The sequence below is a fragment of the Cottoperca gobio genome, chromosome 10 (genome assembly GCF_900634415.1).
Source record: "Cottoperca gobio chromosome 10, fCotGob3.1, whole genome shotgun sequence".
NCBI lineage: Eukaryota > Metazoa > Chordata > Actinopteri > Perciformes > Bovichtidae > Cottoperca > Cottoperca gobio.
The window spans coordinates 16,571,255-16,586,446 of record NC_041364.1 but is presented as its reverse complement, the minus strand read 5'-3'; the positions used below and the strand labels follow the sequence as shown (position 1 = coordinate 16,586,446).

At 40.6% G+C, this 15,192-nt stretch overlaps 1 protein-coding gene across 5 annotated transcripts in view; it reads right to left on the bottom strand.

Moving 5' to 3' along the window:
• The window catches only part of unc5a (unc-5 netrin receptor A), a 129,762-nt gene that overhangs the window by 49,317 nt on the left and 65,253 nt on the right, over window positions 1-15,192 (bottom strand). For all 5 annotated transcript variants that reach the window (XM_029441078.1, XM_029441073.1, XM_029441074.1 and 2 more), the window contains exon 2: window positions 13,416-13,628. In XM_029441078.1, coding sequence (XP_029296938.1) covers window positions 13,416-13,628 — 213 coding nt within the window. The remainder of the gene's footprint in view (window positions 1-13,415; window positions 13,629-15,192) is intronic.

Sequence of the window (15,192 nt, the reverse complement as noted above, 5' to 3'; positions counted from 1 at the left end):
CACTTCTGGACTCATGCTTTAGGCCGAAATTACACTGCACCCATGGGTCGGAGTGAAGTAGTTAATGTCCACAACTGTTACTGTAGTGTTTTAAATAAAATATGCTGAATTCATCACATTTTTGTGAAGGTCAAAAATGTAAAAAAAACAACCGATGAAACCTCAACCAAAACAGATCGCGAGATACCGAGGGATCTTTCTGCAATTAATTCCTCTTGGAAGGTCATCTGAAAAGGTTTGGTTCTGCCAAAGGAATGTTTTTCGGAGGGCCCAACACACTTCAACCAAGGGCTTAATCAGCTTAAGGTAGAAATAACTAGATATCACAACTCAAAATGTGCTCTTCCAGAAACATGTGAGGCGATAAGATTTTTGAGCGGAAATTGTTCTCCACATAGTATAGTGATTAATGATGTACAGGCATTACATGCCTCGTGAGAGTGAGATCTTCACTCAGCAAGACATTTCACTGGCATATGTGTCACTGACACAACATCACAAACAGGATATCACAACAAAGCACTGTGCAGAGTACACACATGTTTTTATCTGCACAGGTGTTCGCAGGTTTTGAACTGGATAATGAATTGATGCATAACACTTTAGAATAGCTTTTCCATGTCACCGAGCACAGACATCACATGGCAGACCTTGGAATCCGTTTTCCATTGGTACGTTTTCACATTTACATCTGCTCGCGAGCCACCACAACCGATGACATCAAATGGACATTAATTCAAAGCAATGGATTTTTCCATTTACACTGTCAGTCTATAATTCGTTTACCTAACCTTTCCTTAATAGCACACATACACACATACAGAGGCACTGCTGTGATTTACCAAAGTGCCCCTGGTGTAATTACTCGTCATCTAATATCCTGACCCTGATGATTGGCAAGAGCAGAATGTTCTATATGCCACAGTCTTCAGGGCTGGGAGTGACTGGGACCTGCTCCTTTATCTCCCACACACACCTTGTCCTACCTCGAATGAGAACAAGTCGGAGGTGAAGGCCTTAAGCACTTTGCTTCTGCTTCCATTACATTCTGCAGAGTGGGAGGATCTGATAGAACGTTACCCACATGAAAGGCCTGATAATTTGCTCGGGCTAACATGTTTCTCTCCCCCTTGTCTGACATGGCCTTGGGCGCCAAGGTAAATAAGGAATACTGCTTCAGGTAAGTCAGCCAGGCTGCCATATGGTAGCCGAGTGCTCTGTGCCATATAAATTGCATTAGGGTTTCCCCCTCCCTCCTCACGATCGGTTGGTTCCTCTTGGGTCTTTGGCCCACAGTGTTGCCTGAGTTAGATGTCAGAGGTTTTTGGCATACCAATGAAGGTGCGTGGGTGAATGTAAATATTGAGCACAACAACATACACCCTTCAGTAAACAGCCTGGGGGAACACAGAGGCTACAAAAGTGTTTATAAAAAACGGAAAAACAAATCTATATTTATGAAGTACCGAAATTCACGTTTGTTCTTTTAATAAAATACGCTATTTGTGGATAATGACTCGTATTATAACTCGTACCGAATGAAAATGTCTGTTTTGATTAGCACTAATTAGCTCTCTAATTTTTTCTCGTAACTTTAATTCATCACCTGCTTAGCTGCTAGGTAGGAAATTATCCGGTGACAATATTTAGATTTATTTTGTATATTTCTGCATAATCTGAGAATATCTTTGCAAGCACCTTTGAAGTTACACGTCAAACTCAAGTTCTTGCCCTTGCTAAAAATGAACATAGTTTAGCACTTAACGGCTGTGCTGCATTCCTGCCTTACAAATGATGAGGAAAAAGGCTTGTGACGGAGGTTAATGAAGAAAAGTCAAAGCCAGACTGTTAACTTGTTAAGGAAATAAAATGTGGACAATTTGTTGTCTTATGGCATTAAAATCACAACTTTAAGGCATCATGATGTTGGGATCCTCACAGTGTGGAGATTGAGCTATTGGACTCAATAACCATTTAATTATTATGCAGATTTCCGAATTCATGGTCTAGTACATTTTATGAGACCACTTTAACTGGCTATCATTTTCCTCTGACAGGTGGTTCCCCATTGAGGTGAACTTGGTGTAAATGAAGTCATACTAATTAATATAATTAATAATTATATTAAATATAATAAATTATTATTTTTGATAATTCATTCCTTCCGATAGCCTTGTTAATGTACTTCATTGTAGTGCCCGTTATTATCAACCCTATTTATGATTTTATGACCATTACGTTTTATTGATATAAATCATCATTAATATTTGCTCATACCAGAACCCCATACGTAATGGTGACACTGGTGTGAGGCGCAGCAGTGTTCCCACAAGGACAAAGCTCCAGCTTCTCAGTTTTAACATTGTGCTGTGATGCAGATGGAGAACTGTTGTGTGTCTCAGAATCAATCTTTCTTGAAGATGTGTTGGATAAAGTAATGCCTTCAAGTCGTACCTACCACCCTCGCATCATGACACACAAGCGGTTTTCCTGCAGACAGCAGTGGCTGAAATGGGTTGTACTAGGTAGCTTCATACAACGGTACAAAATAAAGCTGTATTTTATGTTGAAAATGTTGCACAATATAGCCCAGAAAATATGTATGCTGTTTGCCCCATGAGAATCAAGCTGAAGAAAATAGGTTTCAAAATGTTTTTACTGTATGTGGCACATACAGTATGTATAAGAAATAGAAGAATGGCTAGATCTTAAAAGAACAATACAAGGAAAATGTTCCCAGCCTCAATCTGTAATCTGTAATTTAAATCTCCAATTTGCCCCAGAGGTCATATTGTGTTGAGTCTACACGGTTCTCATTCCAATGTGGACCATGTTGTTGAATCGACTTTAATGCAACGCATGAGGGGACGAAGTGCTGCAGACCGAACACGGACTGAGCCTTTAAATATTAATTTCTTTGTTCAAATGTGACTGTATTAATTATTAATACAGTAGATGCAAGATGGAGAATTGTGGACTTTATAAATAACCTGATGCAGAAAATTGAGAAAATGGAGTGAAAGTACATCGTGGACCCCTGAGCTTGGTCTAACATCGGAGGTACCAGATTTTGGGAGGTGGCGATGAAAGAATGTGCACCGATGCAGCAGAGGGTATACAGTTCCTTAAAAGGAGAACATGATGATTTAAAAATGATTAGACGAGACGAGAGATAGGATTTGCAAAGATCACAACTCTAACTCATTTATATTACCCATTACCAATTCATTTGACAGTTATATGCCCAGATACAAGGTGACAAATTGTTCTGCTTTTTCCAACTAATACCTAAAGTTATACATAAACCTATCAAAAGAGCAGCAAATCATTACATTTAAAAAGCTATAACTACCAATAAATATTTGGTAGTTTTTCCTCAAAGGTTCTGAAACAAACTAGCTTGCAGGGAAGGTGACACAGAAGAAAAGGACTCAGTTGACAACAGCAACATGCCAACACTCGTTTCCTAAATACAGCTTCGAATTCAATTCAAACATATATACAGAATTGTCCTATGATTGAATACAGAAAAGCAAATCTCTGTGTTTTTAATACACGTTGCTCTTAGATCTCTTGAAGGACAGAAGGAAGAAAAAAAAATAATATACATCTTAAGAAAACAAACTCTTGGTCTAAAACAATGTGAATGAATTATTAATTTGAATCACATAAAATCCTTAAAATTGCCTCCTGATGGCTCCCAGACCAGGACCCGCTGCTCTTGTTGTTGTCGTCAGCATGCCTCATTGAACACCTGTTCCAATGAAAAGGTTTCCTCAAACACTCTGCTTTTCCCTCTTTGTGGGTTTGTGGTCGTTGCAGTGACCACATGATACTGGATCCAAAAGTGTAACATGTGGGCAGGAACATGATAATTGACTTGGGTTTTTATTCCCTGAAACATAAGGCAGGACACATTTGCCTGCTTGTTTTATAATCTGTCACCCACCTAACCCAAAGTCCAGCAGGCTTCATATACGCAGTCCATCCACTGTAGGCTTACTTGAGACGGTGTGGAAAAGTACAATATAAATACTGCAGGTATTAGATGCTTTTGGTTATAACAGCATCATCCCACCTGTTATTTGTGATGCTTCCAGATTAAATCTTCTACCCCTTTTCATATTTTACATAGTACTTTATGGAGGACATTGAAGCCATTCTTTCTCCCTCAAAAAATAGTCTCTTCACAATGCCACAACTATCCCATAACCAGGACAGCCTGCAGCTTCTAGTTCAAAAGGATTACGGTGAGTTGCTGTTTGTTCGAGGACTGTGTAAAATACCTATACTGAAAGTCTCCTTGGGGCCAAACACACAAAGCATTAACTGTCAGCAACTGAGTTCCACTGCCTATCAGAAATCACCATGGACTATTTAGCTGTCAGCTCCCTCACTACAGCTCCCAGCAGCTCCACTATTTTTAAACGAATTTGAGTAGAGCAGGTGTTGATTGACACCACAAACTCCCACTCCGTCTCTCTCCGTCAGCACAACACTCACGTCTTCCATTTCCAAAGGATGTGGAGGTAAGTTGAAAGATAAAATTATATTACAGTAAAAATGTTAAAATGAAAAAAACTTATTGATTATAATAATAAAAAAGCAAGGCAGGGGGGAAGTTTACCAGCTCCTCTGGGCTCCATTCTGAATCCAACCGTGGTAAAACGGTATATTTTGAGGCACATTGAGGAGTCCGAGCATATTTGCAACTTTGGCCTCTATTTACTCAGCACAAGGGCAGTACAAGCGGCCTGGGTAATGCATGTGCTGTATTGCATTGCACTATACAGACCACATTCTATTCAGATGTTTCGGTTCGGGCAGAGAAAGCTCAGAACGGTTAGACGACTCCGAGCACATATTTACATTTAGCTCTGAGGACCAAGATGCTTTCCACAAAAAGGTACACAAACTACTATGTGCCTTTGGAAATATAGTCAAAAATGCATTTTACTTGAGCATTTTCAAGTTCTTATCATTCATACTGCAAAGATGAAATACTGTGCACCATGTAGCAGAAAAGACAGCAATCTATTATTATTTGAAAAATGATGAATTCAACATGGTCACACAGACTTCCAAATGTATTTGCTGCAGTTACCATTCCATGCACTTCCCTGCATACAAAAAATGCAGGGCTTGAATGACTGTATTGATAACAACCAAACGGGGTAAATAAATAACTTGGATGGTTGTAAAAGAAAGACCCACTAAGAGTGTTGAATGCATTCCAACTTCCAGCAAGAGCAACAGCTTTTGTGAACTGACAAATACGAAATTACTTCAGCAAAAGCAAAGTGCAGGCCTGACACAGGATATGTTTTTCTGGGAGGGCAAAGGCTGTGCGCGTGGGAGATTGGAAAACCAGCGTTGTTGTTTGACAAATGGTAATTATCTTTTTTTTCCACTTTTGTTCCACTAATTGGAGTTCATTTTGAAATTCATTATTCCTGCATGTCAAGACCAACTTCAAAAAGGAACAGACTGTACCTACTCCGAAGTTCAAAATTAAAATACGACTAGCACAGAGTCGGAGACACTAAGAAGTGTGGCCTCTGTATGAGTGTATCGACGAGATCAATCAGCATAGCTGGTTCGTTTTTAATTCTGCCTGACTCACTTTACTCCCGCTGCTCCAAACACACTTTCAGTTGTCTCAAGGCCAGGCAAACACAGACTTCAATTAAATCCACTTTTACTCCCTTCTCGCTCTCACACACACACACACACACACACACACACACACACACACACACACACACAGAGCTGACCTGCCTGAGAAGCCTAATAGAACACGTTGGCAGATGTGTCACGGGAACAATTCACCTTGCCATCTGTTTATCAGTGCTTCATCGCCCAATCCTTCCCTCTCCGTCCCACAATCAAGGACAGGATGAAATACAAGTCCCATTATGGTAAAGGAGCTAATAATGCATTATCAATTAGTCCCTTTGGCCACTGATCGATGCTTAGCAGGTGGTACAAGGCTATTCTGTTCATTTAGGGGTATATTGTCTTCTTCCCCCCTGATTCTCTTATTTCCTTCTGTTCATTAGATCCTGGCTCACAGGCCTATAAGGCTTTGCTTAAATTGTAGTGGGGCCTTTCTTCAATATTCCATAAAAGATCGTGTTTAATCACTGTTGTGAGGCCCCGACGCTGTTAGGGAGACAGCAAAAGAGTGACTGTGAGCTGCTTGCAAGCAGCAACCTCCGGGTCTGAAAAGTGAAGTCAATGCGAAAGTGCTTTAAACCTGCATTCTCTCTTAAAGGCAGCAGGGGGCGACTCCAATGGTTGCAAAAAGAAGTCAGATTGTATAAAAGTCTATGAGAAAAAGACCCAACTTCTCACTTGATTTATTTCCTCATTAAACATTTTCCTGTCAAGTTTAAAGTCTTCATCAATACAGCATGATGTTCATATTATAAATTATGGTCCCATTTAGAGTAAAATGTACGTTTAGGCAGCTTATGATTTAGGCTTCCTTGTGATTAACAGGTCGCGACCGCGGCGTTGGCCGGTTTGGGTGTTCGTGTTTTCGTCTTAGAATTTTAACCCACTCAGTTTTCAGATAATTGTAACATTTTGGTTGCCTAAAAATGTTTTCTCTGTCCACCCTCTCATGTCACAAACCAATGGGTGAAGTCACAGTGACTAGGTCCACTTTTTATATACAGTCCATGGCTGCGTGCTGATTTCACAACTTACTTAATGCAATTCATGTTAATAAAAAAAAAAAAAAAGTACCTCCTGTAAGTTTCCTGTAACGGTATTTTGGTTGACCTATATAGGACCGAGAAATAGAGGGAAGGTGTAATACAGGGACAGCGGGAGAGGAGGGTGGGTGGAAGTTGGAGTCAGATGACTGATTGGCTGCGATAATACCAGATTAGTATTGAGGTATTAAAATAAAGGTTACAGATCATTTCAGCTTAGCCTATCTATCCCTTAGATCAGAAATTAAATATGTCATCACATTACAATCCAGGATCGAGTCAATCAGAAAATACATATTTTATACAAATGAATCCTCACGGGTTTGCAGACGCAGGGGTTAGCCCTATGGTGCAATAACACATTATTAGTTCTATGCAGAAAGTGATAGATGGTTTAAAAAGATTTACGGACTACGTCATATGCGGTATTTAAACTTCAAAAGGATCGAGTACAGCAGCTGGTGCTGATAAAGCTGGAGGTTATAGGAACGGGTAATATTCCCTTATAGGGGTTTGAAATGATATGTGGACATATTAAAAAAAAGAAGAATATTTTATTAATTTGTGTGCATGATTCCACTGTAAACCCTGAAGAAGTCACTTTCACCAAAGTACAAGGCAAATGTGTAGCGCGTTATTATTTTCTCCATCATCTGCTGCTTTCATTGTTGAAGCCTTGTCGACATCCGGTTCAATCAACAAAGAAAATATAATCTCCCCGCATCTTTATAAAGCAGTTGCCGAGGCTTATTGAAATAGGAATGTGAAATGCATGTATTTTCCACCTGAGAGGGTTTGCTGCAGGGGTGACAATGTGACGCGTGGATCAAAATTGTTTCCATCAATGCTGGCAGATGAAATGCAAACACAATCAAATCAGTCTGGCCAATACAACAATCCTCCACTCAAATGCCAATCTCCCCTCTCCTCATCATGTGTCTGATGAGAAATCATAGTGTGGGAGAATCTCCTAATCTATGCAAACACACTGTCAGCATTGATTTGTTCGGAGGGGATATGTCTTTATTAGGACTTGCCAGACGTCTCTGTTTCTCCTGTACTATAAAGGATGACCTGGGAAAGACGCAGAGCCGGCCGGAGCTCTGGAAGCAGTCACAGCCATAACAATTGAGATAAGTTACTGAGGGCAGGTAATGAGAACCGATAGACTCAAGGATGGATCGATATCGGACATTGATACCAGGAGAGGAAGGACAAATTGTGACATCCCTTTCCTTTTCCATGTTCAAAGGAGCTTCTGAGACAAGTGTGTGAGGGTGTTGTGTGCTGGTTGTGCAGGGATACTAGTGTGTGTGTGTGTGTGTGTGTGTGTGTGTGTGTGTGTGTGTGTGTGTGTGTGTGTGTGTGTGTTTAAGGGGGAGGGGGGTCCAAAGCGATCACAGAATACAAAGTGTCAGTAACTCTAACTGTAACTGTGCAGTACACATAGTCAGCGGGAGCAGCTCTTTTGTCTTTCCTGCACTGCATCAGATTCAATAAACAGACCTGTCTGATGAGGGCAGAGGTCACGTCTGCTGTAGATGGTTATCCGCATGTCATGTTTTCTACCACCTAAGTCTAAAATACTGAACAGTCTGACGGAAACATGTCTGCACTTCAGACCTGGGTCAGTTATTAATTCAAACCCTTCCAGTTACTTTGACGTTTGTCTGCTGAGAGTGAGCAGGGATGGAGTTTGCAGAATATTGCCTCTGCTGTGCTGGGCCAGACCAGTTCATCTTTGAAAAAAAGCCATATTTCTGATATTACTTCAACCCGAGAAGGTGAAAAAGGAATCATCAATCAAGGCTTCCGCTCTCTTTGATCACTTTGTTTTCCCATCTGATATCCTTTAGTGATGAAAACATGCACAGAAGTCATTAGGACTGCGGGATCCCTCGATAATCTCTGTGCAGATATCACAGAAGCAGACGATAAGGTTGCTTCAAGTGGGGATCCGGCGTGCATTTTAGAAACACGCAGTCTGGTTTGACTTTAAACTCTCAAAGTCTGTTTCTCACTGATTTTCATATTTCAAAGAGGAATTTATCAGACATAGCATTGTTTATTTATAGAATAATTCAGATTAAAAAAAAAATCAATACTGTTACTAAGAAAGATTATTAGCAGTAAAAATCTAATTGCACTATTGTGTTTTAAATGCAGAAAGACTTTGTAGCTAGAGTGGGCAATATGGATAGAATTGTCTATTAAATGATGTTATATTGTTGTTATATTGTGGTATCGATATTTTTATGTTTTGTAGTAATACGTTCTGGAAAGCTAAACATATATATTAGATCTATTTTTGGTTGATCCAGTAAATTAAATACAATAAACAACTCAAAGCTATTTATCACATTGATAAAAAGTAATAAAAATTAAAGTCCAATATTGCCATAAAGCATCCTGCTTTAGTGATTTGCAACCACACACACACACACACTAACAATAAAGGAGAGACATTTATATCGTCTGAGGGTATATCACACTGCTCAGCCCTATTTGTAGAAATGAGAATTGTTATTCTGCTCGATAGATTTAGAGCTGTAAAACTAATTTCTTTTCATCTTTGTCAAATATAACCTTCTTCTGCCCCATGCTATGGCTGTGACTCATCTTTATCCCATACTGTAAGCACCTCGGAGTGGGTAAAAGAGCGTTTCTGTATGCTGCTCCATCTGCCTGAAACCTTCTGCAGTTACTCTAGATCTCAAATTGCTAAATTCAGTCTTATTTTGTGAATGTAAATCGTTGAAGCAGAAATGGGGTGCTACCACCGATCGTCTCGGTTATTGTTTTGTATTGGTCTTAGTTATTTTTATGGTTGTTGACAGCTCTTGGGTAAATTAAGCGCTTTTACATGGTTGGTTTGAAATATTATTCATGATTTTATAATCGCATTTCTGATAAATTCGGATTTTGTGGCATATATTGCGTCATCGGTCTTATTTAGTTACTCATTGTTTTTGCAGCCTGTCTTAGCCAGGACACTGGCTAACAGGACAAACATTCGATTTTTAATCTTAATGAGGCTTTCCCGATTAATTAAAAGATTAAATATGAATAAATATGTTTTAATATGTCACACTGAGGTTTGTGAAACCTTTTTAAAAACAACTTGACAAACTCAGAAACTCTAGTTAATACAGTACTTCTTCTTTGCTAATTAAAAAATAACAATGTTTTCATATCTGCAAGATTGCTTATTATATACCAATAATTTATTAATGATTAATGATATTGAGATATGAGACGCCTGCCTCTTTATGCCTAATCAAACTGTATGTGTGCTTTATTGTTGAGGGCCCACTCATTCATCAAAGAGTAAAAGAAAGATTCATCGTGTTAAACAGAGAACAGCAGCGCAAATGTGAAAACCATCTCCAGCAGCGACTTATGACTGATGTGTCTACATGCTATTTCCATTATATTACTGTTGGAATTAAGAGTGTTAATTCCCGAGCTGCACTTCAATTTACATAACAAAGGAATGAAGATCTTTGATGAGAATGCCAATCAGTTCGAATACGCCAGCCAATGAAACAGAGGCTGAAATCTCAGGAGCTTCTCGTTGGCTGATCACATGTGTGCACATCTGTCTTTGTTCAGGAGCGTGGATCAGTGCGAAGCACGAGCAGAGCCGGCCACTCAGAGTCAGGCAGGACATTTCTCAAAGTTTCTTTTAGAGAAATAGGCTATTTTCAGAAAGTGATTTTTCACTGTTACACTGGGTATAAATTGTCGATCAATTTTTGTCAACTTGGATATGTCTCCGAACTCATTCCTCCCTCCTCCAGGCGAGATGTTGATATCGGGCCGCTTCTGGTGTGACAGAAGTCCTGGTTGCTTGGCAACAGGTATGAGTTTAGAGTCCGGTGTGACTGTGACGACCAGAGTGAGAGGACAGCCACACACACACACACACACACACACACACACACACACACACACACACACACACACACAAACAGTCGGTGAGCCTCACATGTTTCTTGAAGGAAAGGGGATTAGAGGGAGCCATTAGTAAACTCCTCGGGGAAGTGCTGACATTAAACAGCACAAGTGTTTGAGAGATCGATGTGGGTACCTTGGCGCAGCCATACCTCTGGACTACCACGTGTCCTTCATAACTGCACAGCCCCATATATGACACATTCATCATCAAAGGCGGCGGAGCCACAGAATGATGTGGAGAGCTGCGAGGAGGCCTTGGAACTTCACAGGGTTTCTAAAGACGGAGACCATCGCTGCTGCAGGGGTCCGTGGCACCCGGCATGCCAGATTTGTTTCATAGACAAATATATGCTGACTTTAACGCCTCATAACCACATGGTAAATGGTCAATTATCGTGAAATGTTGGCGCAGCAACATTGCATTAGCAATGTGATGTTCCCATAAACTCTGCTGTTTACGGGGCACAGCGGGTTCTTTAGCTACTGCAAAAGCGCAATTCATACTCAGCATATCAAAGTTAGGCAGCTGACTCCTTGATGTCATCGCTTTGTGACCTGAGGCACAAACATGTATATTATACAATCAGTACATTGACATGCACTTCAATACAAAGGTTACTGCGGGACAATGAGTGTTGTTTGTGGTTGTGTGTCTGTGTGGAGCAGAGAGTGAAGTGAGAGGACGGGCATGGAGGAACTTTCCCTCACAATGTGAATATTTCTGATTTTAAAAAAAATGGTCAAATGTTCAGCATTAAAAACTGTCTTAGTCAGACTTCTAAAGGTTACTGTCTATTTTTAAGTTTCAGTCGGACTTTGGATTCATTTTGAATACGAGGATAAGAGCTGCAACCTTTTGTCGACTAATCGATAGACGATAAAACAATTGCCACCTAATTTGATGATTGATTAATCATTAAAGTAATTGCAGATAATGCCATATTCAGCCTTTCAAATGTGGACATTTCCAGCTTTTCTCTTATTAAACTGAATTTCGTTATTTAAAGACATCACCTTGGACTTTGAGGAACTGGGATGGACATGTTTCACTATTTTATAGACCAAACTATTAATAAATAATAAAAATAACCGCTGGTTGCAGCCTTACAAAGATGCATTGCTGTTTGTTGTCCTGCATATGTGCACGTGTAAAAAAACGTTTAGAAAAGTTGCCATTCTCGAGAAGAAATCTAACTGGGGAGACCAGATTTCCCTAACCCCCTGATTACTGAAACCAGGTATCTCGTTTTCATTATGTACTTACTGGAGGAAGCAGTAACCTGGTCACAGTCAGTGCATGTATGTGCACTGACTGTGACTGACTGTCAAAATCCCTTTTTTTCCTAAAGAGATTGTTGATATTGGCAACACTTTTAATTTGCATCACTCCCCTCAACCGCTGTGAGAATGCATAACTGTTGAAACAACGCAAGAAAGAAGATAGCATTGGGAATTGGTCAAACGTTATCAGCGTTGACTCACTGACAATTTCTTCCTAATGATCCAAATCCACAAGTGCTCCCTTCTGTGTTCTCTTTCTATTCACAAAACGGGAACTACAATTAACTCCGTATACCTTTATTGCCATTATCTACCAGAGCCTGATTCTAAAATGACTCTAGCATCCATGCCTGTGCCTATTACACAAGGTAAAAAGAAATGAACAAACGTAAACGCCACATTTTAGTCATCTGTTGTACAAGGAAAAAGCTCCCGTACAACAGGGAACTGAAGCTGAAATCCCTCATTCATGCAGCAGAGAAGAATTTTTTTTTTTACATTTTGTTTATTAGAAAAAAAGAGGAGTGAGCACGCACACCAATCAAAGCCTCAGTGTGGGACAATATTTGTGTTCATCTCTAAACTAGATCAAAAATTCTCACCTACAAAAGTGTCAGATTGAATCGACACTTAGAGTTAGTTCCCTGCATGATATTTCACAATTTATGCTGACATTTGGTGAGCTGTTGCATTTTAATTTTAAACCCAGAAGACCAGATGGATAAAATGTTAGCACAATGAGCTCTTTATGAAAAAAAAAAAAAAGATGCAAAGTGTGCATATGAATCGATACATCCCTGCTTAAATTTCCCTTCAAATGTTCCTGCTTTAAACACCTTCTCTTTGTCTTTTTGTGTGTTTGTGTGCAGACGCTTATGGCTGTGTGTCTGCCTTTTTGTGTAGTTCTCAGTTGTGTCCATTATTGTTAACATGCATGCGTTTGTTATGTTTGGCCACAAATCAGAGAGTGGATTTGCTTGTGTGTGTGCGTGCGTCCTCGATCCAAAATAAAACCCTGTCATTTCCATGTTTGTCATTCCCAATCAGTTGTCAGGCTGTGAATGGGTGGTTTGCATTTGCAGATCACTGCTGAATCACACCACATCAGTGTCATACACTTTTATGACACTGATGGTGGAGGCGGGGGATTGCTGCACAACAGAGAGAAAAACAAACAGGTCTCCAAGGTGATCGAGAAGATTTCTGAGACTGAAACCAATGTGCTTATTATGAGAATAGCAGGATGAATAGGCTGGAGGATGAGCCAAGAGCCTGATGGAGCACAGTAATCACTAGGATATTGCAAACCCTAGTTTCAGCACGCAAACACTTTGCATAATGCATCTATGGAGTCACACATTACGCACATCCCTAACGAACAGCATCCGAAGAACAGGTGGAAACGCTGCTCATGTCTAAATCAATTATTTAGATGGGAAACAGACAGTTTGCATGTACCTGTGGCTGGGTCAATAGTCCGCTCAATCAAGTGGTCGTCCTGGTGAACCCACTCGCCGTTGCACTTGAAGTAGATCTGCGTGGCCGGGGTGGAGCGGCAGGTCAGCGTCACCGGCTTGTTCTTCACTATGAACTCATCCTCTGGCTCCACCAGAAAGTGAGGTAACAAGTCATTGAAGGCGGCGGGAAGCGTTGCTGTGGCGTGCTCCGAGCCTTCAGAGAAAAAAATACAAAAATCAGAGATTTTAGAAAAAAAAACGCTTTTAAGTTTTCAAGTTGTCATGAATGCGTCAGACACCAAATATCTAATGCAGAGATTCAGTGTCCTTGGCGAATTGCGACTCATACATATTCATATGAAAGAGGCAGAAGAAGACAGAGACAGATGGACAGATGGTGAAAAGAGACAGAGCTGTAAGGAGGAGAGTTGGCAGTGACAGAGCTTGGCCTTGTATGCTCTTGGCTGGGTCAGAGGGGGTAGCGGAGTCCAGGTCTTTACTTCAGCTCTTAATCACAGCCCTTTAACATCTCCGCTGATAGACCGGCGGCCATAAATATAGTCTCCGCGGCTAGGCCACTTCACACTGTGTTATACGGCTATTCAACCAGGACTCTATTCGCATTAAGCAAGACAGGGCAAGAGGCAGGGAGGTTAAAGATGACGGACGCTAGTGAACTCAAAATCACTTCCTATATACAGTAGAGGCCGTTTTATTCCTCCAGAATCTTATGACGTACAGGAGATGTGGAAGGAAGGAGAGGGAAGATACATCTCCACTGAGTGGAGATACAGGAGCGGTCCTTCAGGGGGACAATGCTGCGATTTATAGCAAACTCTTACACTTGGTGAAAAATGTTCAATACAAACACTGAATGACACAATGGAGCCTACAGCGCACATATCCCTCCTCCATGAACACAGTATCTCTCTCTAAACATATTCGCTTTTTGCGAGAGATAGTGAGAGGACGCAGACCGGAGGAGAAAGAGGGAAATAACCTCTTTACACCACCAACACTCAGGGGAGGCCAGTAAATCCCAAAATAAAACTCCTTTAAAAAGGAGTGTAATATTAATTTACTGCCCTGAATCCAATATGGCTGACAGATCAGGCATTAACAACCTTCTCAATCACTCCCTGTGCAGCAGGAGAGGATGGGAGTCCACATCTCTCATAATGAAACGGGAACCCTTGTGCTGACCTTTCTCTCCCCTCTTCCTCCCCACCCTCGCTCAGCCTTCGTTCATCCTTGCACCCTGCTGATGCCCGGGTCAAGGATAATATAACGTTGCATTATAAACACCCATCTTTAGATAAAGACATTATCCTCCCCCACTACACATTATATTAATGTCTCTCTTTCTTCTCCTATTTTTCTTTCACCCCTGTGTGCTGAGTTGCTAATTTATCATGATGAGATAGTGAAGCATGCCACTGCTGCTGCCGCTGAACCCCATTAAAGTTTCGTGTACATGTTTAACTCTTAATGGAAACTAAATGTTCTGTGTCCAATGAACGACATACATCACTTGCTGACACTTTCCCCTTTTCCAAGCACATTTTCTTTTTGAAACACATTTGCAGAGAAGAACATTTTATTAATGTGGCAGCTCCCTATTCAGGACAACACAACATTATTTACTATGTATGTGAGTGTGTGTTTCTTGTCTCGTGGCGTTGAGGAAAAGGCCACAGTTCATCATGAATGGTGAGTATAATTGCTCTAACGGAGATCCAAAACTTTGCTAATAAACAGCGTGGGACCAGTAGGTCAGG